Source organism: Excalfactoria chinensis, chromosome 2 (genome assembly GCF_039878825.1).
Source record: "Excalfactoria chinensis isolate bCotChi1 chromosome 2, bCotChi1.hap2, whole genome shotgun sequence".
NCBI classification, from domain to species: Eukaryota; Metazoa; Chordata; class Aves; order Galliformes; family Phasianidae; genus Excalfactoria; species Excalfactoria chinensis.
In genome coordinates this window covers 136,600,844-136,612,970 of record NC_092826.1, presented here as the reverse complement: position 1 = coordinate 136,612,970, position 12,127 = coordinate 136,600,844, and the positions used below count along the sequence as shown (strand labels likewise).

Here is a 12,127-nt window from a genome sequence, read left to right as displayed (position 1 = left end):
TAGTCTCTGTCAGAGCTTGTTGCATTTAAAGTCGATGGAGAAAAAATGGACAATTTTTAGGCACAATTAACTTGATGTTTTTAAGACATCTACTTTTGGATAAAGTGAACTGTGCCCTGTAAGCCATTGATTTCAGACCATCAGCAGCAGAAGGAGCATGCATTGATGCTGCAGATGTCATGTCTGCATTGAGATACATCCTACACTGGCAGGTTTAGGTGGGTAGTAACAATGATCAGAATTCTTGTACCAGCACCAGTACACGCAATACAGCTCATGTTTTTTTCTCTTTTTATACTCCTCCTTGTTGTTCTTATCTGCAAACCTCGTCAGGCAGATTGAAGGTCTCTCAGCCTGTGGAGCCAGTCCGCAGGTTTTCAGCTGCTGTGTCCTGGCAAATCTCCCTGTCGCTATGCTAGGAAAAATTAGGTGTCTCCTTTGGTTGCTCCAAACCCACTCTCTACTCCTTTGTGGGAAGCAGTAGATAAGCATAGCTTGGAAAGTCACCCTGCAGGACTGCACCCAGCTCCTCTCTGCAGCCAGCCCACGTTGTGGGGATGTTGCTCAGCCATTTGTGGCCTTCTCAGATGACTCCTTAGATGAAAAAAAAACAAAAATCCTTTGGACCCAGCATCTGTGACAGCAGGTGGCAATGCTGCCGTCCCACCCTCTGGCTGGTAAATGCGTCTGTTCCTTGCTCTGCTTTTGACAGAGCAGCTTCTCTCTTTGCCAGACCATGGGCAGCAAATCTCCAGCCCCTGGCAGCCCTCCTCATGCCCACAGGGCTCCCAGCAAGGCTGATGGAAATGGAGACGATGAGCAGAGAGTGGGGGGAAAACCGCGAAGGAAATTTTGTTGAATACTGCAAAATTTTACAAAAGATGGTGTGCATCACCCTGAGCTTCTCAGCACTGCCTGAAGCTATTTTGATCCGTGTTAAAGTGTAAAATAAGCAAAACAGCCTGCTGCTTATGTTTTGGAGAAGGCTGCTGGCCCTGGGCTGCCCTTCCCCTCAGTTGCCAGGATGGGAAAGAGGTTCCCCCCCTCCAAACTTCCAAAATCCTCGTATAACAGGAATGGTTGTGAGTAGAGCAGGTCAGGGAAGGTAATTCCATCCTGTGGTGGATTTTGCAAAGTCATTTGTAATGAAAATTGAGTGTGTTGGTTTTTTTGCAATTTACTGTGTAAGGGATGGCAGCCCTGGCTACAGGGCAGGCTGCCAGGTGCCTGCTTCCCCTAGGCCACCAACTGCCAGATCCTCCTCTGCACCCACACTCAGCTCTGAGCTCCTGCCATCCCATCTAACCCTCTCTGTGCGATCACACCAGCATTAGGTGGGGGAAGATATTAAAAAGGGCACATCTTTGGCATTTTTTCCTCCAAATAAATGTTTCTGAAAGAAATGAGAGTGGGATATGGATTTGCTATCTGTGAGATTACTCTGCCTGCTATGCGTTGGAGATCTCCCACTCTGATGGTGCCATTTCCATCAACCGTGTGGCACTTGCTTCCTTTGGGCGCCTATAGTTTATCACTTACAGCAACCAACATTTCTAAATGCTATCACAAGGCCTGACCAGCACATGCACAGCTTGATGATATAATGCAGATAAAGTGAGATTTTTCTCAATTTCTGTTTTCCTTTAGAAATGGAGACACCACTGTGGAGTAGGTGAAGAATTTATTTATTTATTTATTTATTTATTTAAGAGGAAATTCTCCAAGTCCCCAAGGTTGTAAAAGACCTCCATCCAGTCCAACTGTCCACCTATGATCAGACTTTCCCTACTAAGCCATGTTCCTTAATACAACTTCTAAATGCTTCTTGAGCACCACCAGGGTCAGTGACTCCACCATGTCCCTGAGCAGTGCATTCCAGTGTCTCACCACTCTTTTGGGCAAGAGTTTTTTTCTAACATTCAACCTTAATTTCACCTGGTGCCATTTGAGGCCGTAGTTACTCTTTTGCTTTCCAGCCTTTATCACTGCATCATCCAGCTGCTTGTATAAGCCCAACAGCTGGGTACCAGGTGCCAGCAATTTGATGACTCCCATTTGAAGTTTGTCAATGGTGCACATACACAGCCCCTGATGCCTATAGGATGGCTCAGACATTTTTTTTATCTTGCTATGACATTTCCTTCTCAAAAGGCTATTGATGAAAAAAGATTCAAGCAAAGGAAGCAGTCCTCCTGAGTCACTTCTCTGCAAGGCAGTTAGACAGTGTAGGCAGCATGATGGCGTGGGTTTGCAGGCAGTCCCCTGGATACGATTTCACAACCATTTGGGCTGGTTTGCTGTCCTTAAGGAAACTGGGGCATTCAGATGGTAATCTCTGGTATCTCCAACCACAGTGACTCAAAAATTGTGTGTCAGTTAGGAAACAGAGGTGGACCACTGTGTTGGGTTTCTGGTATGGGACACTGATAGGATGGCATTTCACACTGACACAATCTGAAGTACTCTTTCCACAATAAGGAGAAATGGCCATTTGGAAGACTCTGGCCATTCAGTCCTGAAGCATTACTGGGTAAAGTCAAACTTTCTTCAAATGCAAGCTATGATCTATCTTATTTTTTTTTAATTCCTTAACACCTTAACTACAGAGCCTTAAATTTTTCCCTTCTACACTGTGGTGAGTTTCTCTAATTTCTTGCTTAGAGTTGATCCCTTTTGCTGGGATAGCTGCAGACATTTAACTTACAGGAAGAAAAACATTTCTCCTTGAGTGTTTGTTACTGCTATATCAGTTCTGGTGTCCCCTCTTTTTGACCTACACAGTGCACTGATATTGACTGCTGTGTAGAAAACCATGTGCTTTGATATAGAAGTGCAGCAGGGAACTTTTCAGAACATGAAGCTCTGTGCACTTGAGCAGGTACTTAGAATGGAAATGAAACCTTGTGAGTACAACATGATGTTCACATTTTCTCATTTTAGGCTGTCATATTTATCCTGATACTTAAGGAGTGCATCTGAAAGGATCAGATCTGATTCTCTCAGATGCTTTGCAGGAATGAGTTAAAACTGAATTTGCTGTCAGCAGGCTTCCTATGTCTTCTTCCCATGCCTCTTAGGCAATATTTATGTGTTGTTCTAAAGAAATATGTTCCAATTAAAAGCTCCACTCTGCGACATTTGAACTGTGTCATAAATAAGCAATGCGTCTTCAAGATGCTGTGAGAAGAAATCTGCTGGAAGTATCAGTAAAAAAATAAAAAAATAAAAATAAGAGGGTTCAAATTAGGGTCTCTAATTGCCTTTGGTGCCAGGAAAAGAACTCAGAATGGCTGGAGGCTTGAGCTGGTATTGACAGTAATAGCAAAATAACAACGGATAATACAGCTAGTAGACTGCAGTCCAGATATCCCTTTAAAACTCCCACTCCATTCATTCAGGTTTCTCCACTGAAATAGATTTAACCTTTATAAAAGGCACCTTTACGCTTTCTTTTCTACCACTGAGAATATGCAGGCGACAGAAGGCAATGTAAGTGTCTGTCCCCATCAAGGGCTGAACCCAGACATCGCTGAGCATCGCTGCAAAGAGACCAGACAAATCTGGAGCTGTAGCAGTGATAAAGAATCAACCGTGAAAGATGACGTATTTGCTCACAATGTGTTTTTGGCATTCTGCTGTGCTCACCTGTGTCTGTGGAGACTGTATGTCTGTGGAGGGATGTGTGGAAGGCTGTTTTCACGTCGTGTTTTCTTTCTGCAGGTCTTCACTGGGATTTTTACGGCAGAAATGATCTTCAAAGTAATTGCCCTTGACCCCTACTACTATTTTCAGCAGGGCTGGAACATTTTTGACAGCATAATTGTTATACTGAGCCTGATGGAACTGGGTTTATCCAGCATGGGGAACCTGTCTGTGTTACGCTCCTTTCGATTGGTAACGGTCTCATTCTGCTCTTACCCCTCTCCTTGCATTAAGTAGAAGCTCTGAGATGAATGCAACGTGTTTTCTTAAAAAATGCATCCAGTAATAAAGACTTTAACTGCTGCAAACCAGTGAGCAGTACGTGACAGTAATTATACGAGCTGTGGGATAAATGGAATTGTTCCAGATTTACATCAGGGTAAATGAGAACGTAATTTGATTCCTTCTAGCCGTGCCAGGTACTCGAGGCACACTTCAGATGTTTGAGATGCAATTTGTAATAAAAATCTGCTTTTTTATACCTGTACACCTGTTAGAACAACCAGCAGATAAATGATGGCCCCAAAAATGCAAGAGCTGGTAACATGTCTTTTTGGAAGTTGTTATTCCTAAATTATATTATAAACATGTCACCATTCTTTTAAATGTTGTCAAAAGAGAAAGTCTTTGAATTATTCACAGAGTGATTTTTTTTTTTTTTTCTAGAACTGATCAGCATAACACAGCATCTGTCTTTCACGGAACTCCTTAGCTGTCAGTTCCTTTTGTTATGCATGGGATAGTGGCATTCGATTAATGAGAGACTGTCGGCATATTGGAACAGAAAAGTCGTTTCCTTGCCAGCCTGACATTTGTGTTGCACTTCATGTACCAGGATGTCCATGCTAATCATTCTGGCCATGATGTGGCTTCAGAACTTGAAAGACCAGGAAAACAAGCCCTTATGGCTACATTTAGAGGAAGGCTTTTTTTTTTTTTTTTTTTTTTTTCCTTTCTGAAATTCTCTTTGCTGCTCAAAAATGCAAATTTTTCATTGCCGCTGCTGGATCCTGAGGGCCTCCTGTCATATTCTGAGCAATGTCTCTGCAGTGGGGCTGAAATTAAACATTCATCTGAAAACACAGCACAAGGGCTAGGAACTATTTACATCCTTAGAACAGGTCTTTGGTGGGACATGAACTGTGTCCAGTATGTGTGATCCTTGGCCCTGAGGTGGTGCTCACCCTGGGATCTATCAGCTACCAGCATCAGTCTGGGGCTTGCAATGAAACACAGAACAAATGCTTCTCCACTTGCAGAATCAAACTCTAAACCCATTCCCCCCAGATGCTTGTCAGGCTGTTTAATTTAAGGAGGAAAAATAACCTAAAGGAAAACACTGAGACATGAGTCTTCCTCCTTCCATTCCTCCTCGAATCGGGGATTCGAGCCTCAAAAAGCACGTCTCTCTAATAAGGCAGAGCACAGCCCCTGAATGCTTCATTCTCACCCAGGAAGAACAAGTGATGTTTTATTAATAGACATAGTGAGGTTCACAGGAAGTGTGGCTAAAATCCCCTCATACTGTGGCATTCCATGTTGTACCCGTATTAATAATTCATCAGCTGAAATGTCTGTTGCTTCTATGAACTGACACTGTTGTCTGTGTTTTGTTCACAGCTCCGGGTCTTCAAACTGGCCAAGTCATGGCCGACCTTAAATACGCTCATTAAAATCATCGGTAACTCCGTGGGTGCCCTTGGGAACCTCACCCTTGTGCTAGCCATCATCGTCTTTATTTTTGCTGTGGTTGGAATGCAGCTTTTTGGGAAAAGCTACTTGGACAATGTTAAGAAGATAAGCACAACTGGCAATTTGCCACGGTGGCACATGAATGATTTCTTCCATTCGTTTCTCATCATCTTCCGAATCCTGTGCGGGGAGTGGATCGAGACCATGTGGGACTGCATGGAAGTAGCTGGGCAGCCCCTGTGCCTTCTTGTCTTCCTGCTGGTCATGGTTATAGGAAACCTGGTGGTGAGTTGTCCAGATGGTTTCTTCTCCCCTTCCTGCTGGGTGTGTGGAAATGGATGTCCTTTTTATCCAGAAAGTGCAAAACTTGTGTTACTTTAGGTCTTTAGTTTTTGTTGAACCAAGATCTCATCTGGTGATATTTGTTCATATCCCAAATCCAAAAGGGGTGTCATTGCATTGATAATTGGGATGGAAGATTAATGTTTTTGTAGAAGGACAGGTAATGTTTTAGAGGAAAAAAAGTCACATAGTGCATGGGAAATGTTAAGTCACAGCCTGAACCACTGATTGATCACCTGAGGCAAGAACTGGGTCAGTTGCAGGAGCACAGGTGAAGGCAATTCAGCTGTGTGACCAGAACCTGGTTCCACCCCTCCTATACCCCATTAAAGGGCTGAGTAACACCAGGGAAGGATCTCTTTCTGGAGATCCATTCTTTGTGGAGTTTTTCGTTGCAAGCCTATGTCTTTGGATATGGGTGAGCATTCCTTCTCTGCTTTTTCCTCTTCTATCTTACTATGGTGCTCTTTCTAACTTTACTTCATTGACTGTACACATAGGTTTGTTATAATGATTTTATTCCTTAAGGCATTGGTGAGACTTAAGAGATTTGAGATCTCCTTAACTGTCACTGTAGTGGGAGATATTTTTATTTTTGTTCATTTCTGGTCCAGAACAGGTGAGCCTTACAGCTAGCACAGTGTCTTTGAGAGGAGTTTCAGATATGTTTAGCTCGTGTGTTCTAGGAAGCTGCAGGGTATGTTTACAGTTAAGTCACTTGCTCATTGCTTTTTTAATAGACCATCCCATAAGCTTGGCTTACATAAGCTCTGAACCTATTAAGGCTGAATTGTATTTCCCTGTTGACATCTTACAGAGCGCTTTGCTGGCTTGCAGTCATTGTGGAAATGCTTTGCCCGTTCAGCTTACAGAGCATCTTTGACACTGAGGCTCTAATGGGCTTACTGTTTATGCAGTGAGTTGTTTAATAGTGGATGTGGCCATAAAACATGTTGGGCTTTGCTATGGACTGCTTTTAGTGGTTGTTTTGTTTTTAAGTACTCGGTATTTTGCTTCTCAGTTGCTGGGATAGAAAACCCCTTGAAGGGGCTTATGAAAAAAATAAACACAGTTTTCATGGTTATGTTAATTTAAATTTTAATAATTAGATTTTTGTTTTCACGAGAAAGTTACAGTTTATATTGTATAAATCAAAAGATTAAGCTATGAGTAATCAAAGTAGTAGGGTTTCTTTTTGCCTTGACTTTAACTTTCTACTATGTTTTACCTTGAGCTTTCTTTCTGTAATAGTTGATGTAGGGCAAGTTATGAGTTTCTGCACGTTTTTCTGGGGAGTTCAGCCTAAATTCAGAAGTTTAAGCTCCTCCCTCTGTTAGTCAGTTGATTCTGTGTTTATATTGAAATCTGAAAGTAATACCTGAGAAGTTTTGGGGGAAAGTGCTCACATTTGAAATATTAATGGGTTACTCAGTGAATGTGCAGCATCTTATTCCCTTAGATATTAAAACTCATGAGATTGCATAAGGATTGTTAACTATAAAATCCAATTCAGAGGAGACTGTATGAACAGTATCTGTATATATTTAAAGATCTGTGCTCGGAAAAGACTGTTCCAGATGTACAACCAGATATTGATGACCTCTGTCAGTATGAGTAATCTGAAGTTCACTGGTCAGCTGAAAGCAAAAGTGCCAGCTTCATGCTTTTAACCATCAGTTCTGAACGCATGCAGCAAAAACTGGGGAATAGGAGTGATTATTGCATGTAGAGCTCTCGGGGTGACAAAAATAAGAAAATGATCCATAGGTGTGACAGTGCAGTAGTGCCAAGCAAACAGGAAAAGAACAACAGGTTCTGAATCATGAGGCTCATTCCATGCCAAGCACATGGAGATTTTGTGTTGTTAATTAGTAGGTAGAAAGAAGATCCTGTTCTCCCACCACATTAGCAAAGGTCTTGGTTTCTTCAATGAGAGTGGACCGAGTTCACAAGCTTGCTCATTTGCTGAAGAACACCAGACAAAATCTCAGCTAGCCAAAAAGCACTCCTTAAAATAAGAAGACAGGCTCTGGCTGCAGGCTGGGGTGGGAAGAGTTACAAGCAATGTGATTCTGTGATATGCTCAGTGCTTTGGTCTGCAGGTCTTATCGAGCCTCACTAACATAAATTCAAAGGAATGGTGGAAGAAAAGCATGGAAAATTAGTAAGTGCCCTGGGCAACTTCATGTTACAGAGCAGTCAAGCTGCTGAAAGGAATTTTAGTAATACTTAAGTCTTTGGTTGGTATTCATATATCCCAAAAATGTCTTGTGCTGTGCCACTGCCATGTGAAAGTATGTGCACTGCTGGTCAGCTGATGTTTGAGTCATCCTCAGAGAACTAAACCTTACTGCATAGTTGGGAAATGACGAGCAGTGTTACTGGCTTCTGCACAGCAGTACTGTGCTGCTAGCATCTGGCAGCATTTTGAGAGTCATGGAAGCTACTTTGGAAGGGTAAGCCAAGCCAAAAGAATGATAAAATAGGCTCTCTCTCATGCATAAGGACTTCTGAAATTGCAAACTGACTAATTATGATTACAGTTTAGACTTAACGTATTTCCTGTGTACATTCGTGTTCCTGAGCTTAATAAGTAAAATAACTGAGAGAGGAGTTATTAAAAAGGCAGAGAGGAGTTTGTGTAACAAGGTAGTCCTTACTGCCCTGCTCTGCTGGGTCAGCCACTGTCAGAGCTGAGGGTGACAGCAGCTGCTTCTCAAGGGACTATTTCCTGCAGTAGGGACCATGGCTGCACTAATGACATGCATGAATAAAGCTGACACTCCAATCACAGAATGAACAACCTTCCAGCCTCTTTACTTGAGTCTGATTTGTGCTGGCCAAGCTGCCCCTTCGTTCTTGTCCCTGCTACATGGATCAAGTGAGATTTCTACCAGCTTCTTCCAGCATGGTAAGAGTCAGTGCTTTGAGTTATAAGCATGCCAGGGTGGATGGTCTGTCACAAGAGAATATGGTCAGGTTTTTACTGGGATGAAAGTTGAAGTAAAAGGTTGGAAATACTCTTTATTGTTGCTCATGGGCATTCCTTTGGTCCAATAGCAATGTTTTTAACCCAGAAAAATACTGAGGACTTTTTTGGAGGACACAAAGATAGGAGGCATCACAAATTTCTAGGGTGCCCAGCTGTCCTGCAGGAAGCACTGCCTATCTGTCATCACTGAATTAATATATGATGCATGAAATTATGAAACACAAAGTGTAAGGTCACACACTTCACCCTGTTTAAGTATTTATGTTTTCATAGTGTCATGGAATCGTTAAGGTTGAAGAGACCACTAACATAAAGTTCAACCATCAACCCATCACCACCATGCCCACTAACCATGTCCCTCAGTGCCACATCTACCCTTTTAAGTAAGCTATCAACAGGGAACCTTTGTGAAGATATAAAGATGTACCTTTCAGTCACTGTGAGCATCCACATCTAGGATGACCACACAGACCTATCTCTGTAGTCAGATTTGGTCAACAGAGTCCACGAAGTCATAAAATGTCCTCCCCAAAGGTAGGTCTAAACTGTTGGATTAAGTAGACCTCAAAAAAGTTTATTTCTGTCCCTCTAACTCAGCTGTAGACACCCACATGTATTTATCACTGGTTAACTGAGCCAACGATATACTGCACCCGTTAGAGAGCTAAATGAGATTCTAATATGCATCAGGAAAGGTAATTGCAGAGGAGAAAGGAGAGCATCAATGCTGTTGTGCAGTGCTCTGCAGTACTGGATGTGCAGTGTATTCCTTTAGTGACTGATGCTCATGAGAGATTAAGCCAAACTGGGAAAAGTGAAGTTTTGATTAGATGAAAGGAATGCAGAAGTAGGCAGGGAGAACTGTGTAGGTTACAAGGAAGAGCTCTCATCATCAGAGGACGAGGATAAATCACCCATCAGTGCCTTTAGAAAAGGAGGCCTTGGACCCTCAGTGCAGTGAGGTTGTCTAGGAAGACTTTTCTGCAAGACAACTAGCCTCAAACCAGCTTCCTGTGAGATGGAACTTGGCTAATTTCTGAAGTAAAGAATTCAACAGCCCATGTCAGTAGGCAGTAGGGGTCTTGACTTGGTGACCTGAGAGGACTTTCTAGTCCTGTTTTCCTATGATAATTTGAGTGCTTGTCAGCAAAGCTGCTCAGCAGGATTTGGATGAGAATTGAAGTGGCTTGCTTTAGTTAAACTCAACAGAAACTTGTCTTTAAAAAAAACTGGATGCCCTGGAGCCTATCCTTTTATACCACTTTCACATCTGTGGAAGCCTTGATGTTTTGATAGAAGCCTTTTCTGGTTTGACACAGCCTATGACTGTGATACACAGAAAAAGAAAAATGTCACATTCTTAGAAAGCAGAAGTTCTTCCTTCCCTGCATTCTTTTACTAAAGTCAGTATGGGATGGTTCCTTGAAGAGGTATTCTAAGAAAGTGCTGCTAAACATCCATCAGATTTTAATCTGTAGACCCTTAAACTGAGCAAATGCCACGGTATCTCAGCAGGTCTCATTAACCACTGTTTCATTCTTTCATATCCAAAGTCTGCTGATAAAATGGCCTGTGACCAAAGCAGTTCTGACAGAGTGGCCTCTGCAGTGTCAGGTCTCTTCAGCAAGGCAAGAGAGTATGAAACCAAGGTCGAGGGAATGCAAACAAATGGTGATTTCTTAGTATTTTGACTTCAGAGCGACTTTCCACAAAAGTCTCCCTTCCTACCATTGAGTGGTTGTTCTGAGCCTCACTAATATAACCTGGAAGGGAACAGATATTCTAGAATGAGAAGGATGAATGGGAGGGAAGGCCAGTTAGTTTGGATCCTGCCCTGACAGATGTGCCAGGAGTAGATTTGAGTGGGGATTGTTTGAGTGGGGAAGAGAAGGGATTAAAGGCATGGGTGATGCTTAGCCAGTGAGAATTTCTTGGTAATTTCCTATCCCAAACCATCTTCATAAGTAGCAGTCCCCAAGAACCACTAGTTGGGGCTGGGTGCCATGTACCTACCTAATACTTAATTATTGTTGTTGTAATCCTACTGTTAGGCAAAATCACTTTCTGGGTGTTCCTGCAAGTTTGCAGGACTATAAGCCCACCCCATAGGAAACCTTCAGCCCATCATACAGATGTACCTGTATGTTCACATTCAAGGGACTACTTCAACTAGTAGGCTTTGGTCAGCACAGGGTATGATGAAGCTTAATAGTATGGAGCAAGATAATCTCTCTCAATTGTACTCAGCATGAGGAAATGTTTCTGGGCACATTTAATTTATTAGTGTAGGAGTAGCCATAAAGTCCTGTCTCAACCAGTACTGATATATCTCCATCACAGTAGATGATGAACAGGTCACAGCCAGACTTGAAAGAAGTTTATGGTAATGTCTCGGATTTTCTATTTAAGTGAAATGGATATAGAGAACTATCCCTGGTGGTAAAATCACAAGTAATAGCAGAATAACTATGCGTCTAACAGGCCTAAGAAAATGTGGAGAACAATTCTGCACTTCAAGAGCTCAGACAGCAGAAGTGTACTAGGATGGTCAGAAAAGGTCATTGGATGAGTCTTGTATTTCTACCTGAAATGAAGGGACTGTTGCTGAGGGAAACTACATCAAGACTCTGGCCTTTTTAGGAGACATGAGGCATTACACAAGGATTTTCAGGACTATAAAGCTTTTTACAGGGTGATTACGGTTGCTTTGCCCCAAAGGAATTAGGCCTTATTCATTAAAATTTCTTGTGTCAGTAAATGAATGAAAATGGAGCGTTGATGACCTATGATAGCACATTTCCAGCTATCTTCTTATTTTCTTTTCAAATTTTACACAAATCACGTTTTCAACAATTTTTACTGTCTCTCTCTAGAGAAATGTAGAACTCAAGAGCTGCAGCCATACTTGCTGCCCTGAATCAAGTAATTATTTTTGTATTTAATGACAAATATGCTCTAATTCATTGGGGGCCACTGAAGACTTCTATTCTGTGAATAAAGATTACTCTCCTTGGAGGGGGATCTGGTTATATTGCGGTTGTACAGCTGACGATTAACTTGAATGAACTGGAATTGTAGAATATTGTGTGCCTCCTGATAGCAAACAGTAGGCTATATCTGCTTGTTGAATATTAAAGCAAGTTTGGGAAGAGTATGTTACAAGATGAAGTTGTTTTTTCTACATTCAAACCACCACATAGGTCTGTACCCTCAGGCTTTGCATATTGTCCTTCAGCCACCAAGCAGGTATTCTCACTGAGACAACATTTAGCCCATCAATTCCTCTTCATACAAAAGGGAAGAAAGGAGAGATAAGGCACAGTGGTACGTACTCAGGGGAGAACATTACTTTGCATGCAAATGTCCTTCCATGGCAAATCCAAGGAGGAGTTCAGGTTT

General features: G+C 42.1%; 1 protein-coding gene across 1 annotated transcript in view; it reads left to right on the top strand.

Moving 5' to 3' along the window:
• LOC140249057 (sodium channel protein type 5 subunit alpha-like) overlaps positions 1 to 12,127 on the top strand; it is a 199,249-nt gene that overhangs the window by 109,021 nt on the left and 78,101 nt on the right. The window contains exons 15-16 of the mRNA XM_072330304.1: positions 3,721 to 3,894; positions 5,323 to 5,679. Of these exons, the coding sequence (XP_072186405.1) occupies positions 3,721 to 3,894; positions 5,323 to 5,679 (531 nt within the window). The remainder of the gene's footprint in view (positions 1 to 3,720; positions 3,895 to 5,322; positions 5,680 to 12,127) is intronic.